The 27,525-nt window shown below is 37.0% G+C and overlaps 1 protein-coding gene across 4 annotated transcripts; it reads left to right on the forward strand.

The window, feature by feature from the left end:
* Nucleotides 1–27,499, forward strand: tmem269 (transmembrane protein 269). 4 transcript variants are annotated; one of them, XM_058762957.1, is made up of 8 exons: nt 1–331; nt 6,230–6,287; nt 8,966–9,014; nt 20,707–20,854; nt 21,076–21,173; nt 25,833–25,976; nt 26,132–26,332; nt 26,518–27,499. In XM_058762957.1, the coding sequence occupies exons 3-8, from the start codon at nt 8,966–8,968 to the stop codon at nt 26,625–26,627; spliced, it is 750 nt and encodes a 249-aa protein (XP_058618940.1). In that variant the 5' UTR covers nt 1–331; nt 6,230–6,287; the 3' UTR covers nt 26,628–27,499. The 4 variants fall into 4 exon arrangements, with proteins under 4 accessions (XP_058618940.1, XP_058618942.1, XP_058618943.1 ...); XM_058762959.1 differs by lacking the exon at nt 8,966–9,014 and having other exon boundaries at nt 14–331; nt 26,518–27,497; XM_058762960.1 differs by lacking the exons at nt 1–331; nt 6,230–6,287; nt 8,966–9,014 and adding an exon at nt 13,838–14,386 and having other exon boundaries at nt 26,518–27,496.
* Nucleotides 27,500–27,525: the final 26 nt, after the last annotated feature.

Below are 27,525 nucleotides of genomic sequence, written 5' to 3' on the forward strand. Positions count from 1 at the left end.
TGTTATTTATTTATTTATTTTAAATTGTGATGCGCTTAGAAAGAACTAGAACTTTTCGACGTAATTTCCGGTGGAATATTCCAGCGAATCCTGCTATGCCTTTAAAAAGAGACGCGCTGAAAATGCGTTGAAAGGCTTTGTCTGTGTCAGACAGGTGCAGTCAGTAAAATAAATGTCATCTTTGTCCTTTTAAGGTCATAGCTGTCTATAGATGTGAGTCACTCAACCGGAGGATTGTGAATTATATATACTGTGTCGTCGAAGCTGACCACCAAAAGACGTTATTTGTCTGCGTTAATTTTGAGTCGCATCGTTCTGCTTAACCTTGAAGGTAAGTTTGTTCTCAGACCGTGACATATCAAGTTTTGAAACAAGACATTTTGATGAGACTATATGACGGACTTGACATGCATATTCTTATTTATATACGTTACGTTACGCAACGTAACAGTATTGTTATATTGAAAGGCTCTTGCTCAGTAGCCTACCCTTAATTTAACGACTTAATGGAAGAATACTTGACATTTTAAGGGGCACAATAAAAAGCACTGTATATTCATAATAAATCGCAAAAAAACCAAAAAAACATTCAGATGCGTCTTTTTAATTCTGTACGATAGGTAAGCGCAGAAACCACAAACTGCAACTTGATAGGCTATAACGTTAGCCTACAGGACCGTCTCATCAGGCTGACTGATGTTGAATGCGCAGTTGTTTATACTGTCACCCTGATGAAACTGAGTTTGCGCAGACATTAGGCAAAGCAGCCTGTTCAACTGCAGAAGAATTGTGGAAGATATAGTTTTTTATTTTAATTTTTTTAATTTTTAATTTTATTTTATTCATTTTTTTTTTTTTTGGTCATAAAATGCCAGTTTCACCATACATAGCCTACGGGCTACTTAACCTTAATAATAACGCATCAATCAGTGTACTGGCAGGTGTAGTTATAACAACTTGTGAGAAAACCAATTTTTCCTCTTAAGTGCGACAGTGTATAACTTGCAGACTTGTGTAATAGACATGTGATCCTGAGGCAGGAGTCTATGGCAAGCCGTTTTGGCTTTTATTCATTCTCAGGATGTGAATTCTTGATATCAACAATTCAGTTTTTACTAGCCTAGTTAAAATGTTAATTCTTGATATCAGGAATTAGATTTCTACTAGTAACAAGGGTTATTTTTGATATCAGCAATTACATTTCCACTAGTAACAATGTTATGGCAAGCCGGTTTAACATTTACAACTTTGTTTTGACTATCCATAAATATAATTTCGGATAGTCACAATTGTAATTCGGAGAGTCATAATTATAATTTGACTAGTCACAATGACAATTAGAGATATCTGCAATTATAATTGCACTAGTAAGAAATCGGATTAGCGATATCTCTAAATACTTTGACTAGTCAAAACTCCATTTAAGATATCTGTAATTACATTAGAGATATCTTCAATATTAGCGATATCTCTAATTCAATTTCGACTAGTCACAATTATAGTTTAAGATATCTGAATTGCTCCTAGTCGAATTACTGTTGTGTGACCTCAGAATAAATTTACTCAGCTCCTCCCAGAGCTCCTCCCTGCCTACTCTGCTAACTGCTAACATCATAATAAAAGTCTGCTTTTGTTGTCACGGAGAGAAAAGCTACTAGATGAAGTGCTTCATGGATTATTAAATAAATCTGATGCAGCCTTATGTGGTAAAAGGTCTCAAGTGTGCATGTATGTATAGTGCTGTGATTGTAATTGAATCGTGTTGCAAAATGGACCAAATGCAGTGTAATGTTCAATAAAGGCAGAAAACCGCAAACTGCTCGTCTGAATTTATTTATTATATATTTAGACATAATGAAAAACAATGGAATTATACAAAATCACACACATGAAAAATAGTACAAATAAATGCATGACGGACAAGAACAATGCCTCATAATCAGATGCAGTCAAAAAAGGTGAAGGCTGATTTTAAAAAGATTACAATTTAATAAAAGTTTATCTGGCATTGATGACATTTTAGGTTACATTACGTTGTGTATGAATTCAGGTTCACTTGTGTCATGGCAGCTTGTTTCCACCATGGAATGAAAAATAAAGGTAATTTAGAAAAATAAAGGACATAAACAATGCGAGTTATACATTTTATAATTGTGAGATAAAAAGTTGCTATTTATTTATTTATTGTTTCTTTATTTAGTGGCGGAAACAAGCTTCCATAGGAAATAGCCCACAAGGTGGGAGTACTGTATTGTATTATAGCAAGAGATCCATGATGATGATATTCTGCTGTGTTCAGTGATGATTTGATGATGTGTTCAGATTTATTTAATAATCCATGAAGCACTTCATCTAGTAGCTTTTCTCTCCGTGACAACAAACGCAGACTTTTATTATGTTGTTAGCAGTTAGCAGAGTAGGCAGGGAGGAGCTCTGGGAGGAGCTGAGTAAATTTATTCTGAGGTCACACAACAGTAATTCGACTAGGAGCAATTCAGATATCTTAAACTATAATTGTGACTAGTCGAAATTGAATTAGAGATATCGCTAATATTAAAGATATCTCTAATGTAATTACAGATATCTTAAATGGAGTTTTGACTAGTCATAAAGTATTTAGAGATATCGCTAATCCGATTTCTTACTAGTGCAATTATAATTGCAGATATCTCTAATTGTCATTGTGACTAGTCAAATTAAAATTATGACTCTCCGAATTACAATTGTGATTATCCGAAATTATATTTATGGATAGTCAAAACAAAGTTTTAAATGTTAAGCTGGCTTTCCATATCAATGCATATTATGACTAGTCACAATCACATTGTAGATATCTTAATTCCAATTACTACGAGTCATAATTGCAATATAGATATCTGGAATTACAATTGTGACTATCCGAAATTATATTTATGGATAGTCAAAACACAGTTTTAAATGTTAAAGCGGCTTGCCATACATTGTCACTAGTGGAAATTAAATTTCTGATATCAAGAAATCCTTTTTGGATATGTGCATAATTTAATGACGAGTGCCGCCCTTTATGAATGTTTATGGCGGATAGACGAAAAGGTACAGAGCTCAAAAGAGAACGGCACATTCGATTGCCCTTTCGTGAAAATAAAACGCTCCTCTTGGCTATTTTTAATAATTATTTTGTTTTCATATAGACAGAGGCTATTTACAGTAACTCCGCATACTAACGTGTGGTAGTTTTAGACAATACTGCAAAAAACGTCAGATTGCTATCAGTTTCAGCGGCGCAGGTAATAAAGCGAAAGGAACTTAATTTTTGACGCGATCGACCCGGGTTCGATTCCGCCTTCTGCCGACCTCACTCTACTCTCTTTTCACATCCCGTATCACAAACGAAAGGCATTTATTTTCAGTAAAAATGAAGGAAATAATCGAAAAGTGGAAAATAGCGTGCGTCTATTGGTTAAGGTTAGGGTTAGTTGTAGTGGCGGCATCCATTTTATAATTTTAATAAAAATTATAATTTGCACTCAATACGATATTGTTGTATACTGTTTTATAATGCAGCCTACTACAATACTGAGGTGCAGATATCGGCCACTATTTGCAAAAAGTAGTAGCCTATAAACAACATCAAACTACAATTACTGCAAGAAAATACTCCTATTATTAAATAGTGTAAATATAATCTATTGCTAAGAAAATATGCTATTTTCACTTTCATTGTATTCACTGAATTCAAATAGCCGCTGCCAAAATCAAATTCTAAACTATCAGCCATTTCAACTGAAAGATGCAAACTGTGATATTAATGTTATCCACTAGAGGGAGCCACAGGATATGGAAACATCTAAGCCTAGTCTTTTTTCATGTTTTATTGAAAATAAATGAGTATAACCGTAGTGTACTGACGAGGTTTCATATGATTAGTAGGCATAGAAATATGTGAAATGGTCATAGATGATTACTTTTTTTTTTTTTTTTTTTACATTTACCCCAATAAAACACATTTTTCAGACATGATTAAATATAGTGCTGCACATTTAAAATAAAGACACCATTATATTACTATCTTTTGACTCAATGATGAAAGGAATAGAAGAGACGCACATTTCCAAAACAGAAAAAGGTTACAAATAAAGCATTCATTAATTATTTTATGATATATCCTAACTGTTGTTAGGTCTTAAGTAAACATGTTTATAGTTACAAAGTAAAACAACAACAATAATAATAGCTAATAATAATAATAAAGATAATAATTAACCAGATTACAAGATTACATATTAAATTGTTGTCTATTCCACTTTGAACGCACTACAACTGAGAGACTGTTGCATATTTCATGTCTTAAGCAACTGTCAGAAGAGTTAGTGACTCATTGCAGTATATTTAACGTAACACGGCTGAGACGGGCATGAGAAAGAGGTTCAATAGGACTGTATCATTCATAGTCCAGTGTTGGCCCTTTACTTCAAGAACAGGACAACATGTTATATCAAAATAATGCAAGTTATTAGGACACAGTGTGTATCGTGTCATTTTTACGCACCCGTTTGGTCCCTAATGTTCAAGAAAAACCGAGCCGAATTGGGCAGAGAGTGAAGGTTCGGCTCATCATATGAGAACGTGTCAAAGTACATAATTATACATCAAAATTTACAGTAAAAGGAAAAAAAAACATATTCAGTAGCCAATAACATTGCATTACTCTGTGTTCTATAACACACTTGCCTTTAATCAAAGAGTTCATTTTTTCCTTTAATTATTTTATAATTTTATTATTATTATATCATTTTTTTCATTGACAAAATGAATAAATAAAGGAGGAGCCGTTTTTGTGCATGTAAGTTCTTCCGCCATCTTTGGCCTATACTGACGGTACCAAGAGGATTATGGGAAAATCAGCTCTCATTAATATTCATGAACTTATTACCATAGCTATTCTTACTAGTGAAAATAGCATTTCTAGATATCTGTAAAAGTATTTTTACTAGTTAGGGTACTAGTTACTAGTTTTACTGCCTTTGTTGATATCAATAATTACTTTGTTACTAGTAAAAATGTGAATTCTTGATATCAAGAATTAGCATTTTAACTAGTGAAAATTAAATTGTTGATATCAAGAATTCATGTCCTGTGAAGGAATAAAAGTCAAAACGGCTTGCCATACTCATTGCGCCTTCAGATATCACTGTAGTATTATAAGAAGAGTTTTTGTCTTTAATTCATTTGATAGTCTGTTACTGACTAAACATAGATCTATAATTAGCCTTTATAAAAAATAAATACATTTTAAAAAAATAAAAAAGAGGTGGGTGGTTGCTGTGTTGTGATTTAATATTGTTAAATGTCATGGGAAGGTCTTAAGGACCTCTTGACTGAAAACAACAAGGCTACTAATGTGATTAAAAACAGTGATAGTAGGCTAATGAACGTCCTAAAATGTGATTATATGATAATTAATAGATGCAAAAATTAATAGAAGTAATCTGGCTTTAAGGCCGGATACCACGGGTGAATAAGGTAAATTTTTAACAAATAGAAATCACCTCATTTACCTCCCTAGTTGATTGATCACAGTACATTAAGACAATTTATTATTTATATATATATATTGTAAAATGTTATGTTTAGATGCAAATAAGGCATCATCAAGTTTCATATTCTTGTTTCATTTTGCTGACATATTTGCTGACAAGTATTTTGGATATCTGTTTTTATCATGTAAATCAGAAAATACTTTAAACTGCCAGCAAAAAAAGTCATAGTGTTTTTCTGATCTGGAAAGTTTGGTGTATGGAAGTGCTACTGAAGCGGATATTTCTGGCTCAATCCATCAGAAAGAAAAGAACTGTCAGAAAATGGCCTTTAAAGATAGCCTATGTATTGTAATTGAAATCTACTGATGCAAATAGATAAAGTGTAATGGAGTAAAAACACTTGTGTATTTTGGATGTTTTCTTTCCACTAGTCTAAAGGAAAAATGAAAGCAAAATAGTCCCAGTCTGTTTCAAAAAGAAAAACAATGGTTGTAGTGTTTTACCTTAAGTTTTAAGGTGGATCTTTAAGATTAGGCCATACAATTTGGCACGAAAACAAAAAAGCACCATGGTATTACAGTGTGAGCTGGTTAACCTGCGAGGCAGGACTTGAAAGCACAGATTACACCCTGTTTTTTTGCTGCACATGGTATTATGTTGTTCTTATCGTCATTCGGTAAAGCTGACCTTCTTATTTGAATTCATTTCAGTGCTGTTTGACGTGGAGAGATCTGTTGACCATCATGATCCTCCTGACTCCCACATCTGGTAAGTAGATTAATTAATACTGTATGCAAAACAGTGGCACATGCCATTTCTGCTTTCCACATCAAAGAAAATGGCTGTTTATGTTTAGGATTCTTTTAATAATGAGTGGCACTAACTATGTTCTTGCAGTCTGTATGCTTGGCATGGTTTTGGATGGTTGGCACAAGATTGAAACTATGTGAAGCTGTAGAAAAAACAAACAAGTGTGGACATCCTCATACTGTATGTGGAGGACAGAGCTACAGCTTTAAAGGCTCAGTTGCACTTTAACTCAGTGTATTGAGCTGGATTTAAGCCCATTTTTGACTATGTATCCATCCCCAAATAAACAATTAAGAGGCTGATGAAACACATTTACATGCAAACTAATGGCAAAGCAGTTTTTATAGATAATCGAATAGTTGTTTCTTAGCAGTTGGCTCATATATCGGTTAACTGGAAAATATGGGCCATGATTTTTATGACTATGGTGGTGTTTTTGTCCCATAGTTGCATAGCTGCCAAATAAGTTCTTGGTTTTTACTGTTACCTGGTTACACTGAGGTTCAGTTACACAACTTGAGTGATGCCTTTAGTATGTACAGTATTATACATTGTTCTAGAAACAAATAAATGTTAATCCTGTCAATCCGTGAATCTTCTGTCACGTGTAGCAGAGGAACTAGACATGCACAAAGACCTGTGGTTTTGGCTGCCAGGGGTCTTTAGGCAAAATATAGTTGCAATGCTCTTTGATGTTCCTGTTAGTTGTTAAAGGGGTCATATAATGCTACATGCACTTTTACAAGTTGTTTGAACTGAAATGTGTGTTGGCAGTGTGTGTACAAAACCACCCTATAATGATAAAAATCCACCCAGTGGTTTTGTTTTAATCTACTAAAATCTTTACCCCTTTCTCAAATCGAGCCGTCTGTCTGTGTGACGTCACGCGGACAAAGGCCCCTCCCACGATAGTTTGATTGACATCAGCCTTTTAACACAGGCTGCACTGGTGTCTTACCTCAGATCCGCCCTGAGTGAGCTGTCATCAGTTGTTTCACCGGCGGAGCAGATGTAGACAAGAATGGCTCCTAAGCGATTGAGGTGTTTTGTTGTTGGATGTAATAAATGAACATAGCAGTAGTCATTTACTCCCATCATCTGAGCCGCTGAAGAGGATTAGGTTTTGTTCTGAAGGGAATGCGCCCTCCATCTACATAAATGCGTCTATGTTCACGCGAATCATTCGTGATCCAGCTTCACCTAAGTTACAGAAGAAGTGAGTACAGGGTTTTTTAAATGAATCTTTGCAAATCGCCTTTCCTAATAATGTACTAATTAGCAAGTTCCACGATGAATGCGGCTAACAGTCCCTCAGAGAGCGGCTCGGAAGAGAGGGGCGGAGTCAGCAGAGCTCAGCAACATTTAAAGGAGAATGACACAATACGGCTTGCTCTGAAAAGAGCTGTTTTTGACAGGGTAAAAATTTGTTTTTTACACTACCAATGAGACATTTTAACCAAACTATGTTACAGATTTTTCATTAAGACTCTAAAGAATAATATCAACTTGTGGAAAATGGGCATTATATGACCCCTTTAAGATTGCACTCCCACAACAAAAAGGAAGTCCTTCTCTTTCATCACCTCATCCTTCATTATACTTTGGACTAAGTTCTAGTTCTTTCTCTAGGTAATATGTAATTTGAGGTTTACTACTGTCTATCTAGTGTTATCTAAGGGTCTGTAAACAGGAAGCTCCATATATTCATATTGTGATTGTTAAATCATTTGACAGTGGCACAAGCAAACACAGTGCATAACCAGTGATTCTGAATTTCTAGTGCCTCAGCATTGCATTTGTAGGAATATAAGATTACATTAGGTGCATAGCTTACTGCAACACTCTCATGCCACATTTCAGCTGTTAGTTCTGATAGTCCAATACTAGTGTATTTTGTGACACATTTTATTTTGTGAAACTTGGATAATTATTGTTCACACATAATAGGCTATCCTGACTTTAATTAAAAGCCTTTTTGGATATATATTTAATCAAAAATACAGTAAAAATGTATCAAAAATACAGTAAAAAGTCATAATTTGAAATAACATTGCCATTTAAAATAACTTATGCTTTAATATATTTTAAGATGTAATATATTTCTGATAGGAAGCTGAGTTTTCAGCAGCCATTACTCCAGTCTTCATTGTCACACAATCCATCAAATATTTTTTACTATTATTGATGTTTAAAACAGCTGTGCTGCTTAATATCTTTTAATACATTTTTAAGGATCCTCTGATGAAGAGAAAGTACAAAATATCAGCATTTATTTGAAACAGAAATATTTGTTGCATTATAAAGGTCTTTACTGTCAGTTGATCAATTTAATGGATCCCTGCTGAATAAAAGTATTAATTTCTTTAAAAAAAAAAAATCTACTGACCCCCAGACGTTGGAATGGTAGTGTATGCTTTAATTTTGTTTCCCTACCAATATAGTCCATATTAGGCTACTTGCTTTAAGCAGCTTTATTCATTTAAGATTTTCAACAAATATCACACATGCTTTAATAAACCTTCTATTGAAAACATTTGACGAGAGGTCTAATTGCCTCAAAGTACAAAGAACGTTAAGCTCTATGGTGAATTCTGTATGTTGGCATGTGCTGTGTCTCATTGACTGTTTTCTTTCAGATGAAGAGTCGCTTGAAATCAACTGGCTTTGGAATCACATCAAGTTCAGGTTACAAACACAATAGTAGGAACCTTTCCTTAAAGGTGGAGTGTGTAATTTTTCATACTTTAGAATACAACCAGTTTCTTATGCGGAGACAGCTATAAGTAAAACATTCACTGGTTGAGTCCCCCTAAAAGTGTGAACACTCTGGTTTTACGGCACTATCAAAACATCACTCTGTTGGTTTGAGCAGCCTGACATAGCAACATTGGCTCAATGAATGGTGTGGGTTTGGGGCAGAGCTATCTGTTTTGCTGACCAGTGGCAAACAGAGGAAGGGTTTGATCACTAATGACACTAATTACACACTTCACCTTTAAACCTTTTTGATGTCTTTGTAAATGTTAGGCAATTTTTTTTATGTATTACTGAGCTTAAAAGATTTATCCTTAATGACACATGTGCATGTTCTTGCATGCTTCTCTCACCTAGAAAAGCAGCACATGCCAAAGAATGAAAGTTGACCTGCAAAGAAAATTGCAGGGATTGTCATGCATAGACATTTATGTGTTGTTGTTTTTTCTTTTGTCATAGTACATTATATGGACAAAAGTATTGGGACACACCTCTTAATTATTGAATTCAGGTCTTTCAGTCAGACCCATTGCGACAAGTGTATAAAATCAAGCTCTTAGCCATGCAGTCTGCATTTAGAAACCTTTGTGTAAAAAATGGGTCGGTCTGAAGAGCTCAGTGAATTCAAGTTGGTACTGCAATACAGGATGCCATTTTTGCAGTATATCAGTTCATGAAATTTTATCCCTCCTAGATACCCCACGATCAACTGTAAGTGGTATTATTGGAAAGTGATAGAGTTTAGGAACAGTAACAACTCGAAGCAGTATACCATATAAAGTCAAAACAGGGTCGCTGAGCACTGAGAAGCATAGTGAACAAAAGTCGCCAAAAATTCTGCTGAATGAATCCATAGCTAAAGAGATCCGAACTTCCACTGGTGTTAATATCACCACAAAAAACTGTGCAGTGGGAACTTTATGGAATGGGTTTCCATGCATGAGCAACTGCATGCAAGCCTCACATCACCAAGTACAATGCCAAGTGTCAAATGGAGAGGCGTAAAGCATGTCACCACTGGATTCTGGAGCAGTGGAAACTTTTGTGGAGTGGAGTGAAGAATCATGGAGTGAAGTTTTGTGGAGTGAAGAATCATGCTTCTCTGTTTGGCAGTCTGATGGGTGATGGGTTTGGAGGATACCAGGAGAATGTAACCTGCCTGACTGCATTTTTCCAACTGTAAAGTTTGGTGGAGGAGGGATAATGGTATGGAACTGTACCCCAGTGCGTAAATCAAGGTCCATAAAGAGATGATTAAATGAGTTTGGTGTGGAAGAACTTGACTGGCCTACACAGAGCCCTGACCCCAACCCCACTGAACAACTTTAGGATAAACTGGAAGATTGTGAGCTAGGTCTTTTTGTCCAACATTGGTGTCTGATCTCACAAATGCTCTACTGGATGAATGGGCAAGAATTCCCACAGAAACACTCCAAGATTTTATGGAAATCCTTCCTAGAAGTGTGGAAGCCATCATAGCTGCAAAAGGGGTGCAACTCCATATTAATGTCTCTGTATTTGGATGTGTGTATGTCAGGTGTCCCAATACTTTTGTCCATAATGTGTATCTGCTAATGGGGGATTTGATTCTCTGCTAACATCCCAATAAAGAGCTTTCAAATACTTATTGCATAGTAAATAAAATGTGACCCGATTATGTGAATTTCTCTAGCAAAACACACATCCAAGTACTTGAGATGTTCATTTAGATTTTATGCCCACTGATTTTCTCCAACACAAAGACCTCTTTGTGTGACTTCATTGAAAATCACTGCAGTGTTCCAGTGGCAAAACAGTCTTGGTCACACATAAAGAAAAGCACTTGAATTTTAAAAAGTGTTTCTTGCTTATTAACCTGTTTTGAGAACATTTACTGTTAATATTCTTTTCATTTTGAAGCGCAGTGTGAATCTGAATGTGCACATTTAGCTATTATCTGTATAGTATAGCATTTTCAATAGCTCTTCTAGGTGAAACTGCAGTAACAGTGCTTGGTAAAAACAATTTAGATGGTTGATTCATGAATGATTTATGAGAATGCTGCTTCAGGATATGAATCCGCGGTGCACTGCATGAATGCCAGTTGTTGTGGGTGTGAGTAAGCATAACTTCTTGCACAAAGACAGACATCTCATTGTAAAAATGGTGATGTCAGCCATTTTTAATAACCCCTCAATCAAATGTTTGTCAAAGAAGAACCAAATTATCTTAGTGCAAGGTATTGATGCTTTAACTATCAGTATAGTTTCTGGGTGTCTTTTAGTCCTTATTCACACTGGCAGCCCAAATGTGTATGTTTTTTTTAAAGCCCAAATGCCATGATGTACAGTATCTCACAAGAGTGAGTACACCCTCACATTTCGGCAACCATTTTAGTATATCTTCTCAAGGGACAATTCTATAGAAATGAAACTTAGATATATTTTAGAGTAGTCAATGTGCAACTTGTATAGCAGTAAAGATTTACTGTCCTTTGAAAATAACTCAACATACAGACATTATTGTCAAAAAAGCTGGCAACAAAAGTGAGTACACCCTAAGTGATAACAGCTATACGTCGTTTAACCATGCAAAGCCACATGTCCTATTCATCATGTTCATGTTTTTGTCTGCTTGACAGGACTATACAAATTTGTGTATCTTATATTACAGCAGTTAAAATTTGGTGCTTTGAGTACAATTCTCTCATACTGACCACTGGATGTTCAACATGGCACCTCATGGCAAAGAACTCTCTGAGGATTTGAGAATTACAATTGTTTCTCTCCACAAAGATGGCCTAGGCTATAAGAAGATCAGTAACAACCTAAAACTGAGTTACAGTACAGTGGCCAGTGTCTTACAGAGGTTTTCCAAGACTGGTTCTACTCGGAACAGGCCTCGCAAGGATCGATCAAAGATGTTTAATCCTTGTGCTGTGCTTCAGGTGCAGAAGCTGGCTTCGAAAAACAGATGCATGAGTGCTGCCAGCATTGCTTTAGAGGTTGCAGAAGCGGAAGGTCAACTTGTCAGTGCTCAGACCATACGCCGCACACTGCAACAAGTCGGCTTGCATGGCCGTCATCCCAGAAGGAAGCCTCTTCTGAAGCTGGCTTACAAAAAGCCTGCAAACAGTTTGCTAAAGACAATCTGTCCAAGAGCATTAATTACTGGAACCATGTCCTGTGGTCTGATGAGACTAAGATAGATGAAAAGTTTTATTAATGTATTTTTTTTTTGTGCAAAGGCATTGGATAGAGACCGGCATGTTAAAGGATTTGGTCCAGAAAAAAAAATTAATCCCAATATCATCCACGATGTTTGTCTTTCTTTCTTCAGTCGAAAATAAAATAAGGTTTTTGAGGAAAACATTCCTGGATTTTTCTCCATATAGTGGACTTCACTGGTGGCCAACGGGTTGAAGGTCCAAATTGAAGTTTCATTGCAGCTTCAAAGGGCTCTACACTATCCCAGCTGAGGAATAAGGGTCTTATCTAGCGAAATGATCTGTCATTTTCCATTAAAAAATAATATATATATATATATACACAATTTTTAAATCATTTATTTACTTTTTAACCGTATTACTTGGACAGGTCACATGTGACATCAGCAGAAGTACCGACCCAGTGTTTACAAAGGAACGTGCAAAGAAAGTCAAACACCCTTTACAAAAAAGGGTACATCAATGTCAGACGATTTTGACGATTTTGGAGAAAATGAGATGTTTTTCGCTCTACCCTATACCTTTTTGAACCAAAGTGTACAGACGAAGAACTAATTGCGCATTACTTTTTCAACGTGATTATGTAATGCGCATAACAGTGCTAGTGCAAAATGAGCATTTGTGGTTAAAGTATATACTGTACATTTTTATTTTTAAGAAAATGACAGATCGTTTCACTAGATAAGAGCATTATTTCTCGGCTGGAATCGTGTAAAGCCCTTTGAAGCTGCAATAAAACTGCAATTTGGACCTTCAACCCATTAGTCACCATTGAAGTCCACTATATAGAGAAAAATCCTGGAATGTTTTCCTCAAAAACCTTAATTTCTTTTCGACTGAAGAAAGAAAGACATAAACATTTTGGATGATATGGGGGTGAGTAAATTATGAGGAATTTTTTATTCTGGAAGTGGACTAATCCTTTAAAAAGAATCATAGATTAAATTTTTGTTTGTTTGTTTGTTTTTTAAACAAACATGGCTTTAACACTTTCTACAATAAGTGAGAGAGTCAGGGGAGATCACGTGACCCTTCGGCGGCGATGCACGTGTGGTCCTTCGCTCTGCTCACTCTGTCAAATATTGTATAATTTGACCCATCATGAGTGCTTCAGCAGAGGGGAGAGATTGAGCAATCGCCAGTTGAGGGGGAGTTCAGGGATTACACCATCTCCAGGGAGGATCTCTACGGTGCTGTCGCTGGCGGTGTCAGACTAGCGCTTGGAGAGCAGCAAAGTGCTTTGGACTCAGTTGTGGCCTCGACAGTAAGAGATGCGGTAGACTCTGTACTGACCCCAGCATTGCGTGACCTGCGAGCGAATGTGCAGGCAACCAACGGTTCTGTTGAGGAGCTAGAGTGGAGCTTGGGAACTGGCTAGATTGGCAAGGCAGACGTGTGGCCGGGTCAATTCTGTTGGGGTGCCTGCGCATGGGGATGGGAGGACAGTCACGGGCTTGGGAGGTCGGCTGGAGCAACTCACTGAGAAGATGACGGACATTGAGGATGGGAGCAGGAGAGGTGGCGTGCGGCTGGTGGGGGGGGGCTCCGGTGTAGCTGGCTTCCTTGCGGCTGGTCTTTCCAGGTGGATCCCTTCACTGGGGGGCCGAAGCATCGAGATTGACTGGGCCCATTGTGTGTGTGACGGGGGGGGTTCCGATCAGCGGCGTGCTCTCGTCTTCCATGTACTGGGATGGCATGACAGATCGGCGATCCTGAAGGATGCTCGGCAGGCATATCCGGTGAAATACACGCAGGACAGTGTCACGCTGCTGTTTTTCCCCGACTTTGGTCCAGCCGCAGCTGCCGGGATGGGGGGCTTTGGTCCAGTCTTGAGGAGGATGGCGGCACTTGGTCTCTGGCCCTTTCTCACCTGTCCGACGGTGTTTGGACTGCGGTGCGGAGGTGAGCGATGATGTTCGGCTCTCCTCAGAAAGCAGAAGATTTTATCAGCTCACTGTCACAGAAGAAGACATATGCTGTGGCTCTACAAAGCAGCGGGCGGACGGCGGCCACCATCTCCATCTCTTCGGCCCAGCGAGAAGAACTTAATGACCGGGATGGAGGCAATTCCAGCTGCCCAGGAGAGGATAATAACAAGGTGGACATGGACACTTGTTAAATCTTTTCTCTCTCTCTCTCTCTCTCTCTCTCTCTCTCTCTCTCCTCCTGGGATATTGTTCCTATTTATCCGGCACAACTGTCTCTTTACTGGTAAGACTAACACCCTTTTTTTTTTTTGGAGGGGTCTAATTGAGAGTATTGATCTCTTATCCTTGTTAACAGGAAGTTACATTTATCAATTGAACATATCTGAAGTGATGAGGAGGGTAGATTTGTTTTTATCCATTGCAAGATACATAATAATAGGTTAGCATTGGTCTCTATTTATGGTCCAAATGAGACAGACAGTGAATTCCGTACAAATATTTCCAAAACACTACTTGAGCAGACTGATTGCCCATTAGTGTTGGGTGGTGATTTTAATGCTGTCGTAAATCCTGCTTTGGATAAATCTCAATCTGATACAACAGTCAATCCATCTTCTAAATTACTGAATACATTTATCACTGAGCTCAACTTAATCGATCTTTGGAGAATTCAGAATACTAAATCTAAGGACTTAACTTTTTTTTCTAATAGACATAAGACTTTCTCTAGGATAGACTACATATTTCTCAGCCCATCTTTAATTTCGTCTAATTCCTCCATCTCTATATTACCAATTTTATTATCTGATCATTCTGCTGTGTTATGCAATATTCCTCTTTCCGATATTAAAGCCAAATCGCCTAGATGGTGCTTTAACGTATCATTATTAAGTAATCATTACTTCATTACTTCATTCTCTAAAAGAATACATAAAGGAATTTCTTGAAATTAATATGCCCTCTGATGTGGATCCTCAAATACTGTGGGAAACTACTAAGTGTACTATATGAGGATTCTGTATATCTTTCTCTTCTACTCTTGCCAAAGCGAAAATTCACCAGTTTACACAATTAGAAAATAAAATCCAATCATTACAAAACCTACAAAAACAACACTTTACTGCGCAACAGGCTACACAGCTGTCCTCTTTAAAAGAAGAATATGATTTACTTTCACAATCAAAGGCGGAATTTATCTTACATAGGACTAGGCAAAAGAATCAGAGAGACCTAGTCACCTATTGGCCCTTAGGATGAAAGAATGTGTGTCTAAGGCATATATTAGCACAATAAAATCATTGGATGGTCAGGTCACCACGAACCCTGCGGCGATTAACAACATATTTAAAGGTTTTTACACAAATCTGTATAAAGCCGAAACATATTTTGATGACCCAATTAGTAAGAAGTATTTAGATAAATTGGAATTGCCTCGGATTTCACAGGTGGATAAAGAATCTTTGGAGGCCCCATTAAGTTTGGAGGAGCTCCACGTCTCTCTAAAAACCTTCAAAAAGGCAAATCGCCGGGTCTAGATGGTCTCCCCCCTGAATTATATTTGGAAATTTAGGATTTGGTAGAGACACTTATGCTTAATTCATTTAATTTTGCAATTAAACATGGTGTATTTCATAGAGATCAAAAAACATCATTGATATCATTACTTCTTAAAAAAGGGAAAGATCCATTAGATTGTTCCAGCTACAGACCGATATCACTTATCCCATGTGATCTAAAAATCTATGCAAAAGTTTTCTCTCGTATGGAGAAGGTAATTCATAGTTTGATCAAGGAGGACCAAACCGGTTTTTATCAAGGGGCGCAATGCGTCTGACAATATGCGTCGACTCTTTCATATTTTTGACTTTGCAGATTCTCATCCGAGCCCTTGTGCGGTTTTTTCACTTGATGCAGAAAAAGCCTTTGACAGGCTAGAGTGGAACTATATGTGAGCAGTTCTGCAATGTTTCAGCTTCGGTGAACATTTCATTTCTATGATTAAGACATTATACCACTCACCTGCAGCATCAGTCTTGACTGGTAATATTACCCCCGTTCCCTACAGCGAGGCACGAGGCAGGGATGTCCGCTTTTCCCCCTTATTGTTTTGCTTATCTCTTGAACCCTTAGCACAAGCCATCAGGAAATCTGAAGTATCGATTAAGATTCAAGATCATAATCATAGTATTTCATTGTACACTGATGATATTATTCTATATTTAGACCACTTTGATGTTTCAGTCTCTAGTATAATTAAGGAATTTGATCATTTTAGTAGCTTATCAGGATACAAAATAAATTGGAGCAAATCTGCTTTAATGTCAATTAACAATGTTAAGGTTAATTCTTCTATTCCCTCATTAAGGAATATTTCATCTATTTGGGCATTACCATATATAAAAACATCCATAAGATTGCCAGAGACAATTTTAATAGTATTCTAGTTAAGGTCAAAAATGACATTCAAAGATGGAAGTCTCTCTTCAAGGAAGAATCTCCACAGTTAAGATGAATTCGTTACCTCGGTTTAACTTTCTTTTCTCTATGCTACCACTTTCTCCCCCTCCAGGTTACTTTAAGGAGATCAACTTCATACTTTCTCAATTTATCTGGAATGATAAATGCCTCAGAATCAAACTTACCACAATACAACATCCTATACGCGCAGGAGGACTGGCTGTACCAAATGAATTGTATGAATTTGAATTGTATTATTGGTCGTTCCAACTTAAGGCTCTTTATAATTGGGTTGATCCTCAATCGAAAGTTTCATGGAGAGTGATTGAAGCTGACAAGGTTAAACCAAATAGACTCCAAGATATTTTATTTACTGGCACAGGGAAAAAAAGTGATAATTATAAATTTGGTCCAGTTGTGGCTAATTCTATTAAAATCTGGAAAACGGTTGAACGTCTGATAGGAGGAGCCTTCAAATTTTGTAACAATACACCTTTATGGCATCATTTTAATTTTGTATGCGGAAATCGTTCATTTGTCCTACCCTCTTGGTCTTCTTTAGGCGTAAACACATGCAGTGATATACAGTGCCCTCCAAAAGTATTGGAACAGTAAAGACAAAATTGCTCTGTTGGTTGTGGAGTCAAGACATTTACAAATATGATTAAAAGATGAATATGAGACAAAACTACAGAATGTCACATTTTTTATTGGGTGATTCAACACATAGATGTTTTACCAGCTAAGAAGTTCAGCACTTTTTAGAGTTTCATCCCTCTATCTGATGTGAGCATAAGTATTGGAACAGTTGCCTCACAGGTCTTTCTAAGTGATTAGCTGTGTCCTGTTGCATTAATTCTTCAGATATTAAAAGCAGGGAATGTGTCGTATCAGTTATATCAATTACTTCTGCATTCTGAATCTTGCATTCGATGATGACACACACAAACCAGGATGAAGATGAGGGAGCTGACTTTGAGAGAAAAGCAAGCAATTTGGATGCTAAAAGAAAAGAAGTCAGTTAGAGCTATAGCAAAAACAAAGGGCATGGAGAAATCAAGAGTTTGGAAACCACCAGCAACCAACAGCTACCTGATCGGCTGAGAAAACAACAGTAGTTGATGACAGACAAATCATAAAAGCTGTGAAAATGAATCCCTTAAATACATGTCTGTAAAATCACCAACAACTTCCAGAAAGCTGGGGTGATGCTCTGACAATCTACTGTCCTCAGGAGACTTTGACAGAATTACAGATGCTACACAACAAGATACAAACCTCTGACCAGCTCCAAAAATAGAAAGGCAAGATTAGAGTTTGCAAAAAAGCACAAAGGTGAGCCAGAAGAGTTTTGGAACTGTGTTTATGGACCGATGAGACAAAGATGAACCTTTATCGAAGTGACGGGAAAGCAAAAATGTGGGGGAAAAAAGGGAACTGCAATGATCCCAAGCATACAGCCTCATCTGTAAAGCATGGGCATGCATGGCTGCCTCTGGAACAGGCCCTCTCAACTTTACTGATGACTTAATGTATGATGACAGTAGCAGAATGAATTTGGAAGGGTACAAAACCATCTTGCCTACCAATATTCAAGAAAATGCCACCAGATTCATTGGGAAGTGCTTCATATTACATCAGAACATTGACCCAAAACACCCTGCCAGTTCAGTCAAGGAATTTATAAAGGCAAAGAAATGGAAAGTCTTAGATTGCCCAAGTCAATCTCCAGATTTAAATCCGATTGAACATGAATTTCAGAGCCTGTCCTCCAACAAAAAACAACCCTATAGGTCGTTTGTGCAAGCCCTTATTACGACCTATATTTACGTTTTAAAGTTAAGCGCCCTCTAGCACGCGTAAAAATAATGACAGTCTCGTGTTGAAATCATGAAATGACGTATGACTGTCATTACCAATCAAAATGCGTCTTTATTTAAATGCAATGTGTGAACTTTTTACACCGATTTCACAGTATTTGTACATATTTTACTAGGTGGCTAATTCATATTAATGACCACACCTAACCCTACGCCTAAACCTACCCCTTACAGAAATCATGCAAAATCATGACTTTTAGTGCACATTTTATGAACGCGTGCGTTCTCTGGGATCAAACCCATGATCGCATGATCACGTAATTACATATTGTCGTATAACGCAATGCTCTACCAACCGAGCTAGAGGAAACCCGAACTATAATGCAGATAAAAGGGTACAAAACATTAATATGAAAATGTCCTGTTGCCAATAGGGGCGCAATTGTAGTATACGCTCTGATAGGTCGTATTTCAGGGATTTGGACAAACGACCTATACGGGCGTATTAGTTGGAGGACAGGCTGGAATTTCACCAGCTGAAGAGGAGAGTAAAGGCAGAAACTCCCCAAAACAAGCAACAATTGGAATTGACTGCATTAAAGGCTGGGAAAAGCATTTCAAAGGATGAGACCAAGAGTCTGGTGATGTCTATGGGTCACAGACTCACTGCTGTGATTGTGTGCAAGGGATCTGCAACTAAATAATAGCTTTTAATCTTTTATATCTGCCTTATGTTCAACTGTCCCAATACTTATGCTCACATCAATGAGTGGGATGAACTCTAAAAGTGCTGTTATTTTTATTTGGTAAAACATGTATGTGTTGAAACGGCTAATAATAAAATGTGACATTCTGTAGTTTTGTCTCATATTCATCTTTTCATCATATTTGCAAATGTCTTGACTCCACAGCCAACAGAACAATTTTGTCTTCGCTGTTCCAATACTTTTGGAGGGCACTGTATATGATAACCAGGGCCTCTGTCATTTCAGACATTAAGAACTAAATTTTGTTTATCAGCATCCGCATATTTTGTCTTTCTTCAATTACGTTCTGCTCTCAAAGCGTATGGAGTTCCTTGGGCATCTCCCATTTCCTCTCATCCTATGCGGGATTGGATTGCACCATCTTCTGGTCGGCCATCTGTTTCCTTAATATATAATAAAATTATTGATTGCATTACAAAACCTCTTTCTATTAAATCTATTTGGAATAGGGAATTACCTGACCTTAATCTATCTGTCGCCTGGGAGAGAGTGTGTCAAACCTCAGCTTAACATCTAAAAACTTGGCTCATCGTCTTATTCACTTCAAAGTCATTCATAGAGCATACACAACTCCTTACAAAAGATTCAAAATGAAACTACAACCAAATTTTAACTGCCATATATGTAATACTGCATCATCAGGTACTTTTCTTCATATGTTTTGGGAATGTCCTATCGTCATTAATCTATGGACATATGTAAACCTGGTTTTATCCTCCTTACTACAAATAGATTGCTTTGCTAACCCAAGTTTGTGTCTTCTTAACGAAGATTCTGGTCTCTGTATGAGCTTAATACAAAAGAGAATGTTATTTGCTGGTTTTACAGCTGCGAAGAAGACAATAATACAGAACTGGTTTACACCGCACATGTTTGGAAAAACATATTGGATCCATAGCCTCCTGAAAATAGTGACTTGTTAATGTACAACAGCGCAAATTAATGGGGCCAAGCCTTCTACTATTGATGCTTGGCAAGTTTTTTCTTTAACAAACTTGATTATATAAAGGAATGACATGTTTTTTTGGGGGTGGTTTTTTCTTCCCTCTCTCTCTCCTTTTTGACTGGACTATTGTAGTATTGATTATATGTCTGTTGTTTTGTTTTGTTTGTTTTGAATGGATGTTATGATGTTGTGTTTGAAAATAAATAAAAAGTTGATAACAAAAAAAATAAGTGAGAGAGTCATTGGTGGTCATTTATTTAATGTTAATATTTCTATGTTAATATGTTTTAGAGAGATTAATTACAAATATCACATGTTTAGACTATGGAGGAATTTGCACTTTTGAGTTAATTAAAAGATATTGAAAAATTTAACTAGTTGACTAGTGGAATGCAGTCAGTTCATATTCCCTTAATATATGTTTATGTAACTGAGAACTCTCCAAACCATGCACTGATAAATGGAGCTGTTGTGTAATTGCTCATGTTTCTTTTTGGTAGCCTTTTTCCAGGACGCTAACAAGCTGCTCCTGAACGAACGATCTAACTGGGTGCATCTAAAGGAGTTCGCCCGTAAAAATGCTGCCAACGCTCTTTCTGTGGCCAATATGCTCATGGGCATGGCCTCAATCCTCTGCAGTCTCAATGGGTATGCATTCATGCTTTTGATTTTGCAGAGAAAACCAAATGCATACAAAAATATAACAATACAAATGTACGTGTGTTCATTGTGTTAAAAATTCATTGTGTTAGAAAGTAGAAAGAAGGAATTTCAAACAACAGCTAAAAAAAGTTTCTGTTTTAAAGTGAAGTTTGTTTTGTTTAACTTTCTCACTTTCTTTATGGCCCTGCCACCATTGTTATTCTCAGCCATCATCATGTTGCGTGCTGGCTGGTTCTGATCGGTTACCTGCTGGATTTGGCAGATGGAGCAGTTGCTAGGCAACTAAATGCGTGTTCTGCACTGGGTGAGTAGTGTTGAGTGTCCTTCAATACAAGTGAGTGGGGCCAGGGGTGAGTCTTGTTGCTTTAGACATCTTTAGATGCTTTCATCTACAGTCCTCTTATGGAGCACCACTTATAAATAAAATGAAGGGAAGGAATAAATGATCAGTAATCCTTAATGATCCATTGGATTAATAACCCAAATGTAAACATGTAAAAAAAAAAAAGAAATGTAAAAAGGCAGTTGGCAAATTGTTTTTTTATTATTATTATTATTATTATTATTATTATAGTTTTAACTACATTTTGAAACATTAAATATATTTATAAATGTATTGTTTTATTGAATATATTTATTAATTTATTGTTTTAAAATATGCAACAAATGAGAGTCTCATAGGTATTATTACCACCATATACATTGTGTTTTAGCAGGACCACGGTGTTACAACACCAAACTACAAGGTAAACACAGATTAAACAGGATTAAATAAACTATTAAAAATTTCAATAAAAACTACAAAGAATTAAAATTATGTAAGAATCCAATAAGAACTAGAATAAGGACAGATAATATTACACAGATACACAGGACTACAAAAAACTGCATATGTGCAAATAAGCAAAAAAAGCGTAGTATAGAAAAAAGCATGGTGAGGACAATGCAGCATTTTAAAATTCAACTATGTCTGTTAGGTTTTAAATATGTCTGTTAATTTGTCCATTAAAAATCAAGAAGTTTGGTTTGCGGTGATAGCCTAGTGGGCAGCGCACCGATATATAACGCTGCTGTGTACAGGTGTCCTGAGTTCAAATCCCAGCTCGAGGACTTTTCACAATCCCACCCACCTCTCTCTCTCTCCCACTTTGCTTTCTGTTTACTCTACACTGTCCTGTCGTAATAAAGGCAAAACACCAAAAATAAATCTTAAAAAAAGCTGGAAGTTTGAATTATTAAATTGATCATTTATTCCTACAATTTTTTTTTTAATACCACTGCTATGGTACATTTCTATGGAAGCCCGTTTCCACCACTGAATAAAACATAAAAAAAAAGGTTATTGCGACTTTTTATCTATAAAGTTATAAAGTCAGAATTGTGAGATATAAACTCACAATTGCGAGATAAAAACTTGCAATTCTGACTTTTTTTTTCTCGCAATTGTGAGTTTATATCTTGCAATTCTGACATTTTTTCTTGCAATTCTGACTTTTGTTTCTCAGAATTGTGAGATATAAACTCGCAATTGCGAGTTATACAGTCAGAATTGCGTGATATAAACTTGCAATTGTGAGTTAAAGTCCAATTTTGGGGGAGTGGGAGACTGATATGTTCTCAGAAATAGTTTATATCTCACAATTCTGACTTTATAACTCGCAATTGCGTGTTATAAAGTCAGAATTGTGGAGAAAAAAGTTAGAATCTCACAATTCAGAATTGCGACTTTATATCACGCAATTCTGACTTTATTTCTCAGAATTGCGACTTTATATCTCACAATTATGACTTTTAATCTCGCAATTGCGAGTTTGTATCACGCAATTATGAGGAAAAAAGCCAGAACTGTGAGATAAAAAGTCGCAATTCCCTTTTTTATTTTTTATTCAGTGGCGGAAAAGGGCTTCCATGCATTTCTGCTAAATTAAATAAAAATTTAATAAATAAATCCATAGGTTTTTTTTTCTCTTAGTGTAATATTTAAAATGAAGTCAGTGAAATATGCATTCATTCATTACTTTTGAGTTTTTGTAAGAAACAAACAAACAAAAAACAAGTAGGCTTTCTCTTACAAACCACACAACCTTGCCAGCTCTGTACTGGAAAACCAGTGGCTTGTGTGCAGGTGGTCACGTCCACTCAGCTGCCTGAAATAGCTTCGTGGTGCCCTCACAATGCCAAGTCACTTGTACTCTTGAGCTGCATACTGTTGCTTGTTGTTCTGCATGATCTCACTGATGGGTGTTGTTTTGCTTCCCTTTTTTGTCAATTGAACAGTTTGTTTGTGATGAAGCAGCCTAATTCAGGGGGATTATGTTCTGATTGTCTGTTAAATCCTGATGCTTTGGACCCCCAGCATATCTGACATTGCTCAAATTGTTGACCACGAGATTGAAATTCCTGCCCGTTTGTTCGGACACACTCAAATACCCCAACCTGAACAAAACACTGCAACCTCATTAGTGATAAAGCGAGTCCTGAATGTTGTTTGTAGATTATGATAAACTCTTTTGGAGTAGCATGAAGATTTCTCATGGTTAATTTAAATTTTTGAGTGAACCTGTCTCGATCTGACAGGGATGAGGTGAGGCAAGGATCTAAATGCAGCAGATTATTTAATAAACAATAAGGCAGAACCATACAACAGCTATACAATAGAATATACAGACAATGACCAACAAACCAAGACTGAACCACAGGGGTATAAACAAAGCCACTAGAAGGCAAGCCTGCAACCATTAGCCAAGAAAGCGTAACGTCTAATGCTAACGGAAAGGGGACCAGAGGCCGTTTTATTTGAATGGATGTCAATGGAGGAATAGTCTCAGCCTCAGACATCACGCTCACGGATTGCTGGCTGAACGTCTGATGCATACGGCAGACTTAGCTGGAGACACTTCAGGAGTTTCGAAGTCGTCATCGGATTGGTTAGATTATACAGGATTTCCGGGTGACGTGTGTGTCGCGTTCTTTAACGTTCCGCCTGGAAACAAAAACGCCTTGGCGCCAAACCCCCTCACGAAAGATGAAAGCCATTGTGTTTACAACTGTGATAATGAGTGCTTATCAGGATCAACTACACGCTTTACTTACAAAAGTATGTGAAAAAATTAAAGTTCACTGCATAGAATCTTTAAAATATGTCTGAGAGTTTTACACACCGGCCTGTTATTGTGGCGACATTTCCATGACCTTAAACATGACGCGGCACAAAATGAAACGTGATTGGTTGCTTTACATGTCAGTCATAAGCAGTGTTGGGCATGTTACTTTAAGAAAGTAATTAGTTATAGTTACTAGTTACTTCTCACAAATAGTAACTGAGTTAGTAACTGAGTTACATAATTATAAAAGTAACTAATTACCAGGGAAAGTAACTATTGCGTTACTTAAAAAAAAAAAATTCAAATGTCAAATAACTTTGGATGCCCCCAATATTAAATATGTTAAATTAATGAAATGGACACTAAAAAGAATAAATTATTATTATAAAACATTGTACATTAATCTACACTATTTATCTACTAACACTTAGTATCAGTCAGTCAAGCATTATAATATAATATTATGATAATTCAATATTATATGATGATAGAACTTTAGTAATTAGAATAACCAAGTATGAATGCATATTTGTCATCAATATAAAACGCACTAAGGATTAATGAGCTGCTGGGTTCATGAATATTAATCACGTTGTCTGCGTTCGCTCGAATTGATTTGCTGAAATCAAAACAGTGATGATAATAGGTGAGCGCCTGCGCCAGCCAATGAGATTGTCGTTTGCGCATTAGCTCCGCCCACTACCAGAGAAACCGGCAGTTCTTAAAAGCTGAAGAATTCCAAAGGAACTCCGTTATTTTGACAGGAAAATACAACAAAGAATATCGTTTACATGTAGCGCGTCAATTCTGCATGTTATGAAAGACTCTCTTGCTCTGTATCTTTCTTTGCGTGCGTGTATGTGAGAGAAAGCGACGGGGAGCGTGCGCTTCACACTAGAGTTTATAGTACGTCAAATACAGCTACACTGCGCTTCCATTCAGATGAACTGAAAAATTAAATTCTAATAATGTAATAGTAACGCCACATTTTATTGTCAGTAACGGTAACGGCGTCGTAACGGGAGAAACAGTAATTCGTTTGATTACTCGTTACTGAAATAAATAACGCCGTTAGTAACGCCGTTTATTTATAACGCCGTTATTCCCATCACTGGTCATAAGGCCTCTCTGCCATCAGTCTGAAGGTCTGGCTACACGAGACTAATGGAGGAAAGGCTTCGCTACACTGAATAAACAGCTTTTTAGAGGAAACAGCTCATCATTTAATGAATCGACAGCCTATCGGCTAATCTTCAGCATGTTTTACACTAAGCAATACTTTTGGATTGAGCCCTTTTTAGAGTTTACACTGAAAAAAAAAAGCGATTATATAAGAGAAGACACTGACTTTTTGCGATAGGTGGGATTCACCTTACGGCACTTCTCATTCATTCCTATAGTATCCATAAACAGCGATTGAGTGTCACAACTCTGACTGAAATTCAATGAAGTCAAGGTTGTAATGTGATTGGTTATTACGGCACACGTGATCCAAGTTAGCCATTACGCTTTCTCCAATAGTAAGTAATACAGACCCTCTCATCTCCCAATAGTAAGACAATCTCTGGTATAAATACACAGGGGGCTAATGAGGAACAGGTGAGGCTAATGAATTACCATGAAACAAACGAGGATGACTATGAAGACAGAAAGACAGAGCACAGGAACACTTCCAAATAAGAGTCAGTAATGAGAACAGCGGACGATGTAACAGTTTGACAGCATTTCTAGCTGGCATCCTTGGCAGTTGCTTTGAGTCTTGCTGTTTTTTTTCCAGTGTCTTGCACCATGAATGTTGTTTTTAAAATCGTGTCAGTGTCAACAATGTGTGTGTGTTTTTTGTTTTTTTTGTACTGCAGGTGCAAAGTTGGATGATTTTGCTGATTTCACAACATTTGGAATAGCAACATCTCTCATTTTAAGGACAACCAGTCTTTTGGATAACATTCTGTGCATGTTGTATGTGTTGTCTGTCTATACTCGTCTCTGCTTCTTCTCTAGCGGTGAGGAACTTACACCAAACTTATTTACACTCTCTCTCACACACACACACACACACACACACGTACTTATATATAAGTAGCACAGCTATTTGTAACTGTGTATATCACTAAATAAAGTGGCTGTTAGTTAGAAGTGTGTCTGCTGTTTTCTGCAGGAATCCCATTCATGTACCGTGGCCTACCATGCATCTACTCCTCTGCCATCCTGGTGTGTGTTTCTCTGCTGACTGGAGGAAATATGGCAGTACTGAGAATCCTAGCAGTGGCCATGATTCTCTTCATGGTCAGTCAGAACTTCTACCCACATGACAGAGTACTGGAGTCTCAGGCCTGGAAGAAGGTGGTCTACATCGGAGGTAAAGCCAGACACAACACTATAAAGTACAGTATGCAAAACATTAATTTTGAGATTTGCTAAAGATTGGATTTTAGTAGTATGAGGTATTGGTGCTTTTAAAGATTAAGCTAGTGTTAAATGTAAAAATAGAGAAATTAGCATGCACAATGAACTACGTTCAACTTTTTTCCTCTCTTTTTCTAGGAATTGCCATGGTGTTTTGCTCCTCCTTCCCTCCAGCGTGCGTTTACTACTTGTTATGGTCAATTTCCTACATATTGTTTCCAACAACCCTGTGGAGCAGCAAAGTGTAAAGGGATAATGGCCTATGAGGCTCATACGTCACCGTGTCCCCTTCTCCTTCCTGCAAAGGAAAATCAAACCAATTTAGAAAATCAGAAAACTATTTTTAAATCATTTTTGTTTTGAGGTGATGAACTTCATGAAATTGACATGATCTAGGAGGCTTACGGCCATCTTGATCGCTGCTGCGGTTTCATCGCTAAGGATGAGAAATTCTCTTTACCTTTGCTTCACATGTATTGTCGTGTTTGCATGGCATGTTGACAGAGACACAGTAGATGGTCTTGGATACAGTATGTGTGATGTTTGTTGCACAGTTCTGCCTAAATGAATCAAAAAGGCAAGAAGCAGAGTAGAGATTGTCAAATTTGCTGTGGAATTTATACTTGTAGAATTACTGCTTTTTGGTTGTTTAAGAAACCGAAAATAATGACCATAAGGGAATTTTATGCATATGATCTGTGTAATTTCATGTAAAAACACTACAGTATGATTAAGGTAGTGGCTATCATCATATACTGTAGTTTATCTATTACCGGGATAATGTGTGACTTAAAATACTTTATGTCCCATATAATATTAGGTGGGCCTTCGAAACAAATGCCTCGTAACAATACGAAGGTTGATTTCATTTTGATAAATGAGTTTGTCTGTACCATTTAACCTCTGTTTTAAGGGGTTCTGCTTCCTGACTCACGGTTATCAGTAATTGCTTGTGTTTAGCGAGTGATCTTACATTGAATCTGCTATGTACTGTTCACGGGTTCAGTGAGAAGTTGATACCCTGCAACATAACAGTATTGAGGCATTATTTTGTGTTCTGTGCACCACTTGTGGTTACTTTTTATTAAAATTTAGTGGTGTTAAGAAGAAATGTGTTTGTGGTTTTTGGAGGTCAACCACCAAAGG

Source organism: Onychostoma macrolepis, chromosome 23 (genome assembly GCF_012432095.1).
Source record: "Onychostoma macrolepis isolate SWU-2019 chromosome 23, ASM1243209v1, whole genome shotgun sequence".
NCBI classification, from domain to species: Eukaryota; Metazoa; Chordata; class Actinopteri; order Cypriniformes; family Cyprinidae; genus Onychostoma; species Onychostoma macrolepis.